This window comes from Elgaria multicarinata, chromosome 6 (assembly GCF_023053635.1).
Source record: "Elgaria multicarinata webbii isolate HBS135686 ecotype San Diego chromosome 6, rElgMul1.1.pri, whole genome shotgun sequence".
In the NCBI taxonomy this organism is placed as follows: domain Eukaryota; kingdom Metazoa; phylum Chordata; class Lepidosauria; order Squamata; family Anguidae; genus Elgaria; species Elgaria multicarinata.
Genome location: NC_086176.1, coordinates 15,460,918 through 15,473,918, shown reverse-complemented (window position 1 = coordinate 15,473,918; position 13,001 = coordinate 15,460,918). Strand labels below are relative to the sequence as shown.

Here is a 13,001-nt window from a genome sequence, read left to right as displayed (position 1 = left end):
ACACCGCCCCTCAAAAACCTGGAGCTGGCACTGACTGCCATTGACAGAGTGGAACCGTGCAGCATGAGTCTTATTTATTTAATTACAATATTTATATACCACTCCATATCTTAAATAGATTCTGGAGCAGTGAACATAGGAATAAAACAGTAAAAACATAACTTAAAACAGCACATTAAAATTGTTCAATTTAAAACAGAATACCAGTAAAAACAGTGGCTGGTTAGTTGAGGTTCCCGGAAAACAGTTGTTTTCAGGAGGAGCCACAAGTAGCATAGTGTTGGCACTTGCCTGACCTCCAGAGGAAGGGAGTTCCAAAGAGAAGGGGCCACCACCTTAAAGGCTCTTCTCCTGGTGGACTCCAATCAGGATTCTTCAGTCACACAGAAGCAGTGCCTGTGGAGTTCAAGGAATCTTCCTTCCAAGCAAATGTGTGTAGGATTTTAGTCCTAACCTACTATACGGTCAACTAGGTTTAAGTGTGCCTAGGATCGCAAACCCGGGCAGTTACCTTTGGCAGATTCACCTGTAAGTCTCATACAAGTCAGTGGGATCTTATCTCTTAAATTAACATCTCTTAAATCTGAGGAACGCATCCTCCCATATGTACCATATGTTGGTTGTTTTACTATGCTCTTCATGGTTTTAATTTTTGTGAACTGCCCAGAGAGCTTCGGCTATTGGGTGGTATAAAAATGTAATGGTGACCATATGACCAGATTTGTCCAGGTTTTTGATGGGAAATCCGGATTTTTTCCAAAGAGCAGCTCTAATGGGAATTAACAAAAATGCTTATAACTCTTGTCATTTTTTAAGATAAAGACATGAAACTTGGCACAATGGTAGCTCTTAGGAAGGGCTTTAGGCATACCAAATTTGAAACAGATCCGTTCATCCATTGATTTTTTAGGATTTTTTTTAAAAATTGAGGTTTTAAAATTATTATTTTTAAAATCGTCATTTTTAAAGATAAAGTGATGAAACTTTGCACCATGAAAGGATTTAGGTAGAGCTTTAGCCACACCAAATTTGAAACAGATCCGTTCATCCACTGATTTTTTAGGATTTTTTTTAAAATTGAGGTTTTAAAATTATTTTTAAAATCATCATTTTTAAAGTTAAAGAGATGAAACTTTGTACCATGATAGGATTTAGGTAGAGTGTTAGCCACACCAAATTTGAAACAGTTCCGTTCATCCATTGGTTTTTTAGGGATTTTTTTTTAAATTGAGGTTTTAAAATTATTAATTTTTAAATTGTCATTTTTAAAGTTAAAGAGATAAAACTTTGTACCATGATAGGATTTAGGTAGAGCTTTAGCCACACCAAATTTGAAACAGATCCGTTCATCCATTGATTTTTTAGGAATTTTTTAAAAAATGAGATTTTAAAATTATTATTTTTAAACTGTCATTTTTAAAGATAAAGAGCTGAAAGTTGGCATCATGATAGCTTTTAGGTAGAGCTTTAGCCATACCAAATTTGAAACAGATCTGGGGCCAGTAGCAAACCCTGTTAACAACAACAGCAGTGAAGATACAGTCAGAAAAGATATTTGAGGGAAGGGGAGAATGTAACACACAGAGTATAGCAAAAGCTTCAAAGTACAGCAAAACCTACAAAAGTAGGAGTGAGTGAAGTTAATTTCAGATACATTGAATCTCTCACTTGTTCTTTATTTCAGTGATTTTAACATTAAGATGTTATGTAGAACAGATTTGTCTTAAATGTGTGCTGTAAAATCAGACATGTGACCAAGGCTATGTTTGGGTGGGCACACCCCCTTGGTACTGGACACACACCCTTGGGGGGCGACCATGTTGTCCTCCTTTTTGGTTTCCAAAATATGGTCACCCTAAATAAATAAACACCTGCCTGGACCCTAAGGTCATCCTCAGGGGTCCTTCTCCACGAGCCCCTGCCAAAGGAAGTGAGGCAGGTGGCTACCAGGAGGAGGGCCTTCTCTGCTGTGGCACCCCGGCTGTGGAATGAGCTCCTAAGGAGGTTCGCTTGGCACTTACACTATATTCTTTCAGACGCCAGGTGAAGACCTTTTTTATTCTCTCAGTATTTTAACAGTTTGTAAATTTAATTTTAAATTTTGCTGTTTAAAATTTGTATTTTAAAATTGTATTTCTGCACTGCTGCTGCTTTTATCTTGGTTGTGTTTTTATATTGTATTTTATATCATGTTTGTTTTGTATTTTGAATGGTTTATAATTTGTGTGAACTGCCCAGAGAGCTTCGGCTATTGGTCGGTATAAAAATTACATAAATAAATAAATAAAATAAATTAATAACATGCACCAGAAAGGACTGTCTTCTTAGAAATAAGGCCCACTGAAATCATCTAGGTTTTATCCCAGAGTAAACTTGGTTAGCGAGTATCCGTTTTCCTGTTTGCCCTTTAACAATGAGCTATGGCATGGTAAACATAAAGGTGATAGACGAGAGACAGGCTCTAGTGCTATTGAAAAATATAAAATCTTTAATGGTTCTTTTTGTATCAAAGGCTCTCTCATACAAACAGAACTATTAAAGATTTTACACTTTTCAATAGCACCGGAGCCTGTCTCTCGTCTATCACCTGTTCAGTGGCGCTTTTTCCCTCTACCACACGCCATGGTAAACACATACACGCCTACAAATCCCATGCCACGTTGCTAAAACGCAAAACAGGAAGAAAAAACCCCACTATTTGGCCACTGAAAGGGAAATAGTCTTAAAAGTCCGGGCTGGGCGTCAGCCTTCGTGAATCACTGAGCCACCCTATTCAAAGCTGTTCACACAGCAGGCAGGGCCAGGCTCCAGGATGGATTCCTGCATCAAGTAGGGGGTTGGACTCGATGGCCTTAGAGGCCCCTTCCGAGTCTACTATTCTATGATTCCCCTTTTCTCCTCCGGGCCAAGGCTAGTAGAGGGCGCCCCCGGCTGGCTTCTGCCAAGAGTTCTGCGACAGTTCCAGCGTTGATTGGCCCTGGGGGGTTCCGGATTGGTTCTCTGTGATTGGATTGGCCGTCTCCTCCGCCATCGGTGGATAGGATACGTGCCCCGCGGCGCATGCGCGGTGAGACTTCGAGAGAGGCTTGTGGGGCCCGGAGAGAGCGAGCTGCGGATTGTGCGGGTTGGGCTCTCGGATCGATCGCGCGCGCGTCCGTTGCTGCCGCCAACGGTCGCCGCGATGCCGTTGGAGTTTGAGCTGTGCCCGGGCCGGCGCATCGGGGGAGACCACCCGTGTTTTATTATCGCCGAGATCGGCCAGAATCATCAGGGGGACCTCGAGATCGCCAAGCAGATGATCCGCGTGGCGAAGGTGGCCAGGAGGGGGAAGGTGTTGGCAACGAGGGTGGCGACCTGGGTGTCAGAAGGGAGCCGGGCTGGGCGAGTGGGCAGGAAGAGAAATGACAGCAGGGAGGGACGGAGGGAGGGAGGGGTGGCCAGTGGACGCCTTCTATTGCCTTATTGGATTTCTTGTGGTTCTACGGATGAAATTTACAGGATGGGTGGGTGGGTGGGGAATATAAAAATGTTATTGTAATAATTTAATGTCAAGGTGATGATTTTTTTAAAAAAAAAAAAATTTTATTTAAAGTGTTAAAGGAAAAAAATGAGAACAAACAATCCCCTAACACTAGGGTGACCCTATGAAAAGGAGGACAGGGCTCCTGTATCTTTAACAGTTGCATAGAAAAAGGCATTTCAGCAGGTGTCATTTATATATATGGAGAACCTGGTGAAATTCCCTCTTCATCACAACAGTTAAAGGTGCAGGAGGTTATTATTATTATTATTATTTATTTATATAGCACCATCAGTGTACATGGTATACTAGAGTGACCAGATTTAAAAGAGGGCAGGGCACCTGCAGCTTTAACTGGTGTGATGAAGAGGGAATTTCACCAGGTTTTCCATATATATAAATGACACCTGCTGAAATTCCCTTTTCTATGCAACTGTTAAAGATACAGGAGCCCTGTTCTCCTTTCCATCTGGTCACCCTACCTAACACTTAATATCAAACCAGCAGTTATAAAGATATGTATAATATACAAAGTGAAGGGAAAAAAATATATGGTTGGTTGATACAACTACTAGGGGAAGGAAACTTAATCAAAATAAAAAGAAAAATTAAAAGGGAAAAAAAGACAAAAAGGAAAAATATATAAATGTGCTGTATTCTTTCATTTGTTGTTACATTACAAGCTGAAGCAGGCAAACGTTGTACATCCGGTTGTGATGCATATTGAACGAATCGAATTTGAAGCAAGTCATATGTGTTTTTTTCTCTGATATTGCCACCGACTAAATATTTCGACCATATATTTCAAGATGGTGATAATGATGATGATCTTGATGAAAATGATAGTGTCGTCTTGATCGATAAGCCAAGACTGGCGTTTATCAAGACCCTACCTCTTAAGGACCCCCCTCCACTGCTTTTCTCTCCGGCTCCAACTCTGGAGATGGAAAGGGTGTCTGGGCTCCCAGAGGGAGAGGCGGGTAATAAATTAAATTTATTATTATTATTATTATTATTATTATTATTATTATTATTATTATTATATCCCTGTACAGTCAGAGGTACTCAGGGAGCCTTGGGCCACGGAGCAGCCACTGAAACTGCCAGCAGCCTTTCCTCTTTGCTGCCCAGGCATTTCCTACAGTAGCAATGAGGAAAAATACTGACTGAGCTAACTGTAAACTGTTCTTTATTCTCAGTACTGTGTAAATGTTGAGTTAATAGGCTGAGAGCCACAAACCCGTTAAGCTGGAGTGTTTGGATTTCAGCTGTTTAAACTGCATTACTGAAGTTATTTTATTGATTACATTTCCATCATCCTTCCTCCAAGGAGCTCAGGGTAGCTAACATGGGTTTCCCTCCCATTTAATATTGTGGGCAACGACCTTGTGAGGAGGGCTTGGTGAGTTTTAATAGCTGAGCGGGGATTTGAATCCAGATGCCCCCAGTCTGTCTGTGGTTTAAGACACCTTAAACCATGGCTTTAATCACTGTGGTTAAGCCAGAAAGCCAGACTGTGTTCAGAAGACACCTTAAACCGCAGCTTTAACCATGGTGATTAAAGCAAAAAGCCTTATTCACCATGGTTAAAGCCATGGTTTAAAGTGTCTTCTGAATGGGCCTTTTATCAACATTCTTCACTACATTATGGCTGTAAAGAAAAATGGACACAGGAAGAACCTGTTTATAATGCAATACATGAAATGCTAAGTCTAGTACCAGGGCAAAGTCCCATTCTGCGAAGCTAAGGTTGTGCATCTACGGATGCATACTTGGGAGTAAGTTCCATTGAGTTATGAGAGATTTACTCCCTAAGTAAAATATGCATAAAATGTGGCTGTAAAGCTGTTTTCCTATGCATTTTTAGGCAGAAGTCCATATGACTTTACTTCTAAGTCAGTGTTACTAAGACTGGGCTGCAAGACTGAGAGCCAGTGTGGTGTTGTGGGTAGAGTGTTGGACTGGGAGTCGGGAGATCCGGTTTCTAGTCCCCACTCGGCCATAGAAACCCACTGGGTGACTTTGGGCCAGTCACAGACTCTCAGCCCAACCTACCTCACAGGGTTGTTGTTGTGAGGATAACATGGAGAGGAGGAGGATTATGTACGCCGCCTTGGGTTCCTTGGAGGAAAAATGTAGGATATAAATGCAATAACAAATAAATAAATAATAACGTCCCATACAATGTGTTTAGATTCTGCTGCCAGCTAATGCTGTCATTAACGTTAAATGGGCTGTTAGTCTGCCAGACTATCTTTGCTGAACTATCCTTTGTTTCTGCGACTATGTTTAGTCCAGTACTTGTTACACATCTGACAAAGTGGGCTCAAATCCACAGCACTTTCCACAATAAATGTGCTCAGTCTTCAAGGTGCCACAGAATTCTTCATTGGTTTCCAGTCGTGTGGCATGCCCAGGGTCAATGCGGCAGGTTCAGTAGCGGCCTTGTGGAACAACTGTGACTGTTTCATCTTTCTAGGAGTGTGGAGCAGATTGCGCCAAGTTCCAGAAAAGTGAACTGGAGCACAAATTCAATAAGCGAGCCCTGGCGAGGCCGTACACCTCCAAACACTCGTGGGGGAAAACCTACGGAGAGCACAAGCGCCACCTGGAGTTCAGTCATGGCCAGTACCGAGAGCTGCAGCGATACGCAAAGGAGATTGGCATTTTCTTCACAGCCTCAGGCATGGATGAGGTAAGCGAGACGGAAGGATGCGAGGGTATATTAAAAAGCGGCGGCCGTTTCTGACATCGCCCGTGGACTATTCTGTGGGCAGACCTCCCCTAAATTCATTTCGGATCACCCCCAAACCTCTGGACTTCTAGAAACACTTGCTAAAGAAGCCAACGCTTGCCTCTTTGCCGGCGTGGCTCCTCTTATCTCTGCTTTTCCTCGAGGTCTAGCTTGGTCGCGCTGATTTGTGGTGAGGCCAAAGTCCTCACATGCATTATTCTGAGCAGGAGTTCCTTCAGAATAACGGGTCCATGGAGTCAAAGTTGGAATAGGGGGTAGGGGAGGGTCCATCTCTCCATGGTCACAGGGCCCATCGCTCTGGTTGGCCAACCTCCACAGCTCTACCTCTGCTTTCTATCATTGTTATTATAATAATATCCCTCTTTCCCCCCAGTCCTTATCCTGTATATTGTTTATGCTTTCTTTATTTAAAGTATGTTTATCATGCTCCTTAGCCAAAAAAGCTCCCCGGAGTGGCTTACAATCAATCAACAAAAAAGAAAGTCCTTGCCTGCAGGCTCTCAATCGAAAAGTCACAAGGAAAAAGGGATGGAGAAGGAAGAGGGGGGGAAATTGAATAGACCAACAGGAGGGCTGGTGGAATGGCTCTCCTTCCCCTCTCATCTCCGGACCGGGGCAGCAGGCAGTCCAGCTGGAACAGGCCCTGATGTTCCTTTTGCCTGCTTCTGTCTCCCTCACTCTCTGTAAGGGAGGGGGGCCATGGAGGGTTACTTGCTAAAGGGCTTTCAAAAACCTGGAGCCAGCACTGCCTGTTGGGGACCAGACAGAAAGTCCATGGGGCCCATTTGGGCGCTGGAAGGAAAAAAAGGAAAGGAACCTCTCATGCAAGCATTTGAGTCATTGCTGACTCCTAGAGGGATGCCTGCTTTCGCTGAAGTTTTCTTGGCAGACTTTGTAGCGGGGTGGTTTGCCATTGCCTTCCCCAGTCGTGGTTACCGTTCCCCCAGCTAGTTGGGTATTCATTTTACCGACCTCGGAAGGATGGAAGGCTGAGTCGACCTGAGCCGGCTGCCCGAGAACCAGCTTCCGCTGGGATCGAATTCAGGCCGTGGGGAGAGTTTCGGCTAGAGTAACTGCTGCTTACCACTCTGCGACACATAAGGCCCTGGACCACCAGGTTTTTCTCCATGTTTTCAGAAATGCTATGTTTGTGCCACTCTATCCTTGTGACTTGTTTACATGATTGATGGACCCAGTCAGAGTTTATTGATCCGTAAGTGGATTTCTGAATTGGTGACTTTTACTAATATTGGTAAACAATCACATAAAGATGGGATCCTTCATGGTTGCTTTTGTGGGTCAATCTGTTCCGTATGTTTGTGGGTGTGCGATGAACTTTGCCTCCGTTTATATTCTTTAGGTTTGGCTATAGTTGCCTGTTCTTCTGCTTGCTTTGTAGGGCATGAGGCCTATTTATCTAGTTGGTGGTATTTATTGATGAGTGGAATGTTAATTTTACAGTTTGTGATTTTAAAAATGTCTGTTTCTTTACAGATGGCTGTAGAGTTTCTGCATGAACTGGATGTTCCATTTTTTAAAGTAGGCTCAGGAGACACTAACAATTTTCCATATTTGGAAAAGACAGCCAAAAAAGGTAATTTTTAGGAGTTTTACTAATTACTGCTGCTGAAGGTTGCAACTGCCTGTTTCTACTCTAATAAACACAGATAACCTAGTTACAGAGGGTTGGTTCATATGTTACCACACCAAATGCAAGCCCACTTCCTATATTAGAGCCATTAGATCCAATAATATAAATGTACAATTACCACTGTAGCAAAGGGATCGCAGAGGATGGAGATGGGGGAGAGGTATACAGTTGTGTTTCCTTAAGTATGCATGACCCGGACTGTAAAGGGCAGCACAAGGCATACTGACATTGTGCATTGGGTGTTACAAAAACACTTTTGTTCTAGTTTTTGGGAGAAGGGTACTAGCTAGAAAAACGGCAGATTGGGTTGTGGATGAGTAAGTTGGCATAGGCCATGGATAATGGAAACTCATTGGCAAGGGATCCACCAATTGTTACAACTATATGCCAGGAGAGACAAAAGCAAGTCGTCGTGACATAAAAATTGCTGTCGGTGAACTTCCCCTCCAGGTCGCCCAATGGTGATTTCTAGTGGGATGCAGTCAATGAACACAATGCAGCATGTTTACAAGCTGGTGAAGCCCATCAACCCGAACTTCTGTTTCCTGCAGTGCACCAGTGCATACCCTCTCCATCCTGAAGATGTCAACCTTCGTATCATAACGGTCAGTGAGGTCTGAGGCGGACTGGACAATACTAGGAGGGTGTGTGGGCAGTTGTCCTGAGGTGCCTTTGTTGACTCTGCTCCTATTGAGTAAGGCAGCAGATCACAGGTTGTTAGGAATTCATTTCAACTGTAAGCAGAGGTGTCAAACTGATGCAGAGCTAAGCCTGCTGATGCCCACTGATTTTTTTTCAGTGGGTTTAAGAACACCGACCTGGGTTGGATTGTGGCCGGAGGAACTTGCACATTAAGCACAAGGGAACAATTTCATGTCACGTCGGAACAGCTTGAGCACGGTTAGCTGTCCTACACCTTGCAGGCCATTAAGGTGGCCATCTTTGTCACTCCCATCAACTTTTCTGTCCTAGGAATATCGGTCAGTCTTTCCAGATATTCCTGTTGGCTATTCTGGCCACGAGTCGGGGATAGCAATTTCTGTAGCAGCAGTTGCTATGGGTGCCAAGGTCCTGGAACGCCACATCACGCTGGACAAGACCTGGAAAGGGAACGATCATGAGGCATCGCTGGAGCCAAAAGAGCTGGCAGAACTGGTGAGGAGCATCCGGATGGTGGAGAAAGCCATGGGCTCTCCAGTCAAGCAGCTTCTGCCCTGCGAAGTGGCTTGCAACGAAAAGGTAATTTGATTCTCGAATGCTGCAGAATCCCCTTGCCTTGAATTGAATTCTGTTGTCGGGTTTTCCCTTGCTTACTGATGGCAGCAGCGTTCATTTTATTTATTTATTTATTTATTTATTTATTTATTTCATTTTTATACCGCCCAATAGCCGAAGCTCTCTGGGCAGTTCACAAAAATTAAAACCATAATAAAACAACATGTTAAAAGCACAATTACAAAATACAGTATAAAAAGCACAACCAGGATAAAACCACGCAGCAAAATTGATATAAGATTAAAATACAGAGTTAGAACAGTAAAATTTAAATTTAAGTTAAAATTAAGTGTTAAAATACTGAGAGAATAAAAAGGTCTTCAGCTGGCGACGAAAGGAGTACAGTGTAGGCGCCAGGCGGACCTCTCTAGGGAGCTCATTCCACAACCAGGGTGCCACAGCGGAGAAAGCCCTCCTCCTAGTAGCCATATGCATATGTATATGAATACATATGCATACATGAAGCAGCAGTTTGCGCCTTCTAGCAGAGGAGTACAAACAGCGCAGCCCATCAGTCATGTATGGCCCAGCAGACCTCTCTTGCATCTTCTGTTGCAGCAACACTGCACTGGCAGGAGGAGCCCTCGGTCTTCCCTTGCCAGTGCATCTCTTCCATTATCGCCCATCTCTAATGAGATCCAGGTAAACGGGATCCTGTGCTAGCACTCGCAAGAGAAATCCCAGGCTTGTGTGCATGTGTACAACCCCCTGGTGCCACCCGATGTGCCCCTCCGCTGCCAGCTTTAGTCAGTAGATTAATTTTCCAAAGCTTGTGGGAGGGAGTCTGAAGATAAATTACTGAAGCTAAGTAGATGTAGGTTTGTCAGTTCCTGTATTCAGCATGTATTCAGCCTCTTTGCCTTTGGCTCTAGTCCCCTGATCAGGGTAGCCAATACAAGAAATGGAGCCGGGGTGCAGGCCTGGCTGTATGCCATACTCTGGCCTAGGGGCCCTTGTAGTCCCGACCAGGCATGTCCCAAACTCCCTGCAGCCTGCACCATTTGTGGCAACCATAGCACAGGTTCACCACCCCATGACTTCACCACCTTCCACTTCTCTTTTTGTAGTTGGGAAAGTCCGTGGTTGCCAAAGTCAGGATCCCAGAAGGCACGACGCTCACTCTGGACATGCTCACCGTCAAGGTGGGCGAGCCCAAAGGCTACCCGCCTGAAGACATCTTTGACTTGGTTGGCAAGAAGGTCAAGGTCACTATTGAAGAAGACGACACCATCGTCGAAGAGGCCATTGAAAACCATGTGAAAAAAGTGAAATGCTGAACGTGAATGGGGGCCTTGGGCAGCACTGTGGCAATACACTGAAATGATAGAGTTTTAAGTTAGAATGAAAGCAAACTTCAATGGGATTTTTTTCTTTCACGTGGGTAAAAACGCCAGTGCAGCATCTCGTCTCATTCTCAGCAAGGGACTTCCATAGAGACAGGGCAGTGTGGTATTTCTTGAAGGACCTTCAGGCTTGCTTGATTGCTGAAAATCTGTTAAGGCATGGCATGCTTTATCTTTCCAGGAGGAATATTTTCAAAAGGGTAACGTGGAGCTTTGGAAAATATGCCTTTGTGAGGGCAGAGCGAGTGCTACCGTGAGCGGCTCTAAACAGAGCATGATGTGGTTGAGACTTTTCTGCCATTCAGCTTGACTTTTCTGGCATTAGAAATCCAAGGCGAGAGCCTAAGGTCATGCTGGATCAGACCAAGAGTCTATCTAGTCCAGCATCCTGTTCCCACAGTAGCTCATCAGTTGCCTGTGGGAATCCCACAAGTAGGATACGAGTGCTACCCTCCCACCCATGTTCCCCAGCAACTGGAATATATAGGCTTACTGCCTCTGATACTGGAGGTAGCATATGGCCATCACAACTAGAAGCCATTGATAGCCTTCTCCAGGAATTTGTCCAATCCCCTTTTAAAGCCATCTAAATTGGTAGCCGTCACCACATCTGGTGGTAGTGAATTCCATAGTTTAACTATGAGCTGTGTTGAAGAGGTACTTCCATTCATCTGTGTGAAGAGGTACTCCCATTCATCTTCATGTGAGAACTTGATTTAGGTGTAACCTATCCAAAATTTGAGAGAGACTGTTGGAGAAGTAAAACAGTGTAACGTTTTTGATGCATACTTGTGATGATGAAGGAAGCAATTCATGCAGCAGCAGGGCCTATGGGAAGGCACAGCAAGACAATTCCCGTGTCTGATCACAGGGTGCCACTCTGCTTGGTGGACCTCTAGTAGACAGTGCTTGTATGTCTTTAAACCCCTACCACTCAGGCTAGCTAGAAATGTGCTCTTGGGGGGAGGGTAAGATTGGGACGTAGATGATCAGTGTTCTGCATATCATGCAATTTTTCTCTGCTGTATCACGTGCTGTACATGAGCACCTAGAAATGGTTTAAATGGTGCTCTGACACTCCTGCCTTGGCCTTGATGACTTTGAACATAGAATGTGTCTGCTGATGCTTAAAACTGGCGTTGAAGGTTTTTTTTTTACTTTTGCTAGCTGGGACATCAGGATTGTGCTAGCCCACCTGCATCACTCCTGGGCTCCAGTGATACCTGCCAATTGGGTATTACATTGGCATAAGCTTCTGCGCACAGAAAGCCCCAATGTCTTATGATACCTGCATCACAAAATCCCAAGACTGCACCTATGTGCTTTGGGCTCTGTGCAGGTAGGCTCCTCTGCAGCTGTGCTGCCCCAGCGTGTGGATATCACAGGAGCACGGGGGCAGGATGAGTGAGCTGCAACAATCCCGATCCCTTAATGATGAAATAGCTACACAGGACTTGTATGAATCATGATGGTGCCATTCTGTGAACACTTGCCTTAAGAAAATTACAAAATCGCAACTGGTGGCAGGTGCTTCCACCCCCCTCCCCTTCCTAAATTGAAAATACAATAAAAGTTTTGTCAGAAATTTACTTTTGGTCTCCCAACTTGTTTTCATGGGGCAACACTGGTTGCTTCTCTTTCTGGTTCTTTTGCCTTTGCAGGACTGAATCCTGCCAAACAGCCTCTTTGGTGCCTTGATGGGTAAAAGGCACATGTGCCACTGTCACCCAGAATAATGCTGGAGAAGTCCTCCTAGTTTTTAAGCCACAGTGACAAAGGCCAGGTACTGAACAGGGCTTGCCAGGGACAATGACCCAGAAAGGTAACTGCCTTGGTACAGGGAGACTAGAAGTATCACCAGCTGTTAAGAATAAGTTGCATCTCCTTTAGGGTAACCCTTTCCCAATCCGATACTATGCGGGTGCTTTGTACTACAACTCCCATTCTATTTATATATTTATGTAAAATTCTTATACCTCACCCCGTTTCCAAAAGAACCACAGAACAGCTTACAATATTAAGCAAGTATCAGCAAAACGACCATAAAATCCTATTATCACAATAAAGCAATTTAAAATATAACAATAATCTAACCTAAAAATACCAAACGTGACAAGTTAGGAACAAAATGCTTTTGTAAACAACAAATTCTTTAGCGTACACTTGCAAGAACTCACAGGCCCCATTCAGACAACACCATTAACCACTTTGTGGTTAGCAGCATGGTTAACAGTGTTGTCTGGCATGCCTTTTCCCTAACCATGCACACCTGTTACGCAGCGTGGCTAGCAGCACAAAATTTGTGGTTAACGGGCCAAAATCATAGAGCTTCCAGTACAGAGCGGCCAAAATTGTCCAGGCCGCTCTAGCCTATGGGCTCAATCGCTGCACCAGCCTGCTGCTTGTTTGTAACAGGCGCTGCGGCCACCATATTCCTTTATCAGCCCCAGGTTTTGT

At 44.2% G+C, this 13,001-nt stretch overlaps 1 protein-coding gene across 1 annotated transcript; it reads left to right on the top strand.

Moving 5' to 3' along the window:
* Window positions 1-3,110: 3,110 nt before the first annotated feature.
* NANS (N-acetylneuraminate synthase) lies at window positions 3,111-12,133 on the top strand. Its single transcript, XM_063129094.1, has 6 exons — window positions 3,111-3,313; window positions 6,000-6,215; window positions 7,770-7,869; window positions 8,377-8,531; window positions 8,899-9,165; window positions 10,269-12,133. The coding sequence occupies exons 1-6, from the start codon at window positions 3,182-3,184 to the stop codon at window positions 10,476-10,478; spliced, it is 1,080 nt and encodes a 359-aa protein (XP_062985164.1). The 5' UTR covers window positions 3,111-3,181; the 3' UTR covers window positions 10,479-12,133.
* The last annotated feature ends 868 nt before the right edge of the window (window positions 12,134-13,001 follow it).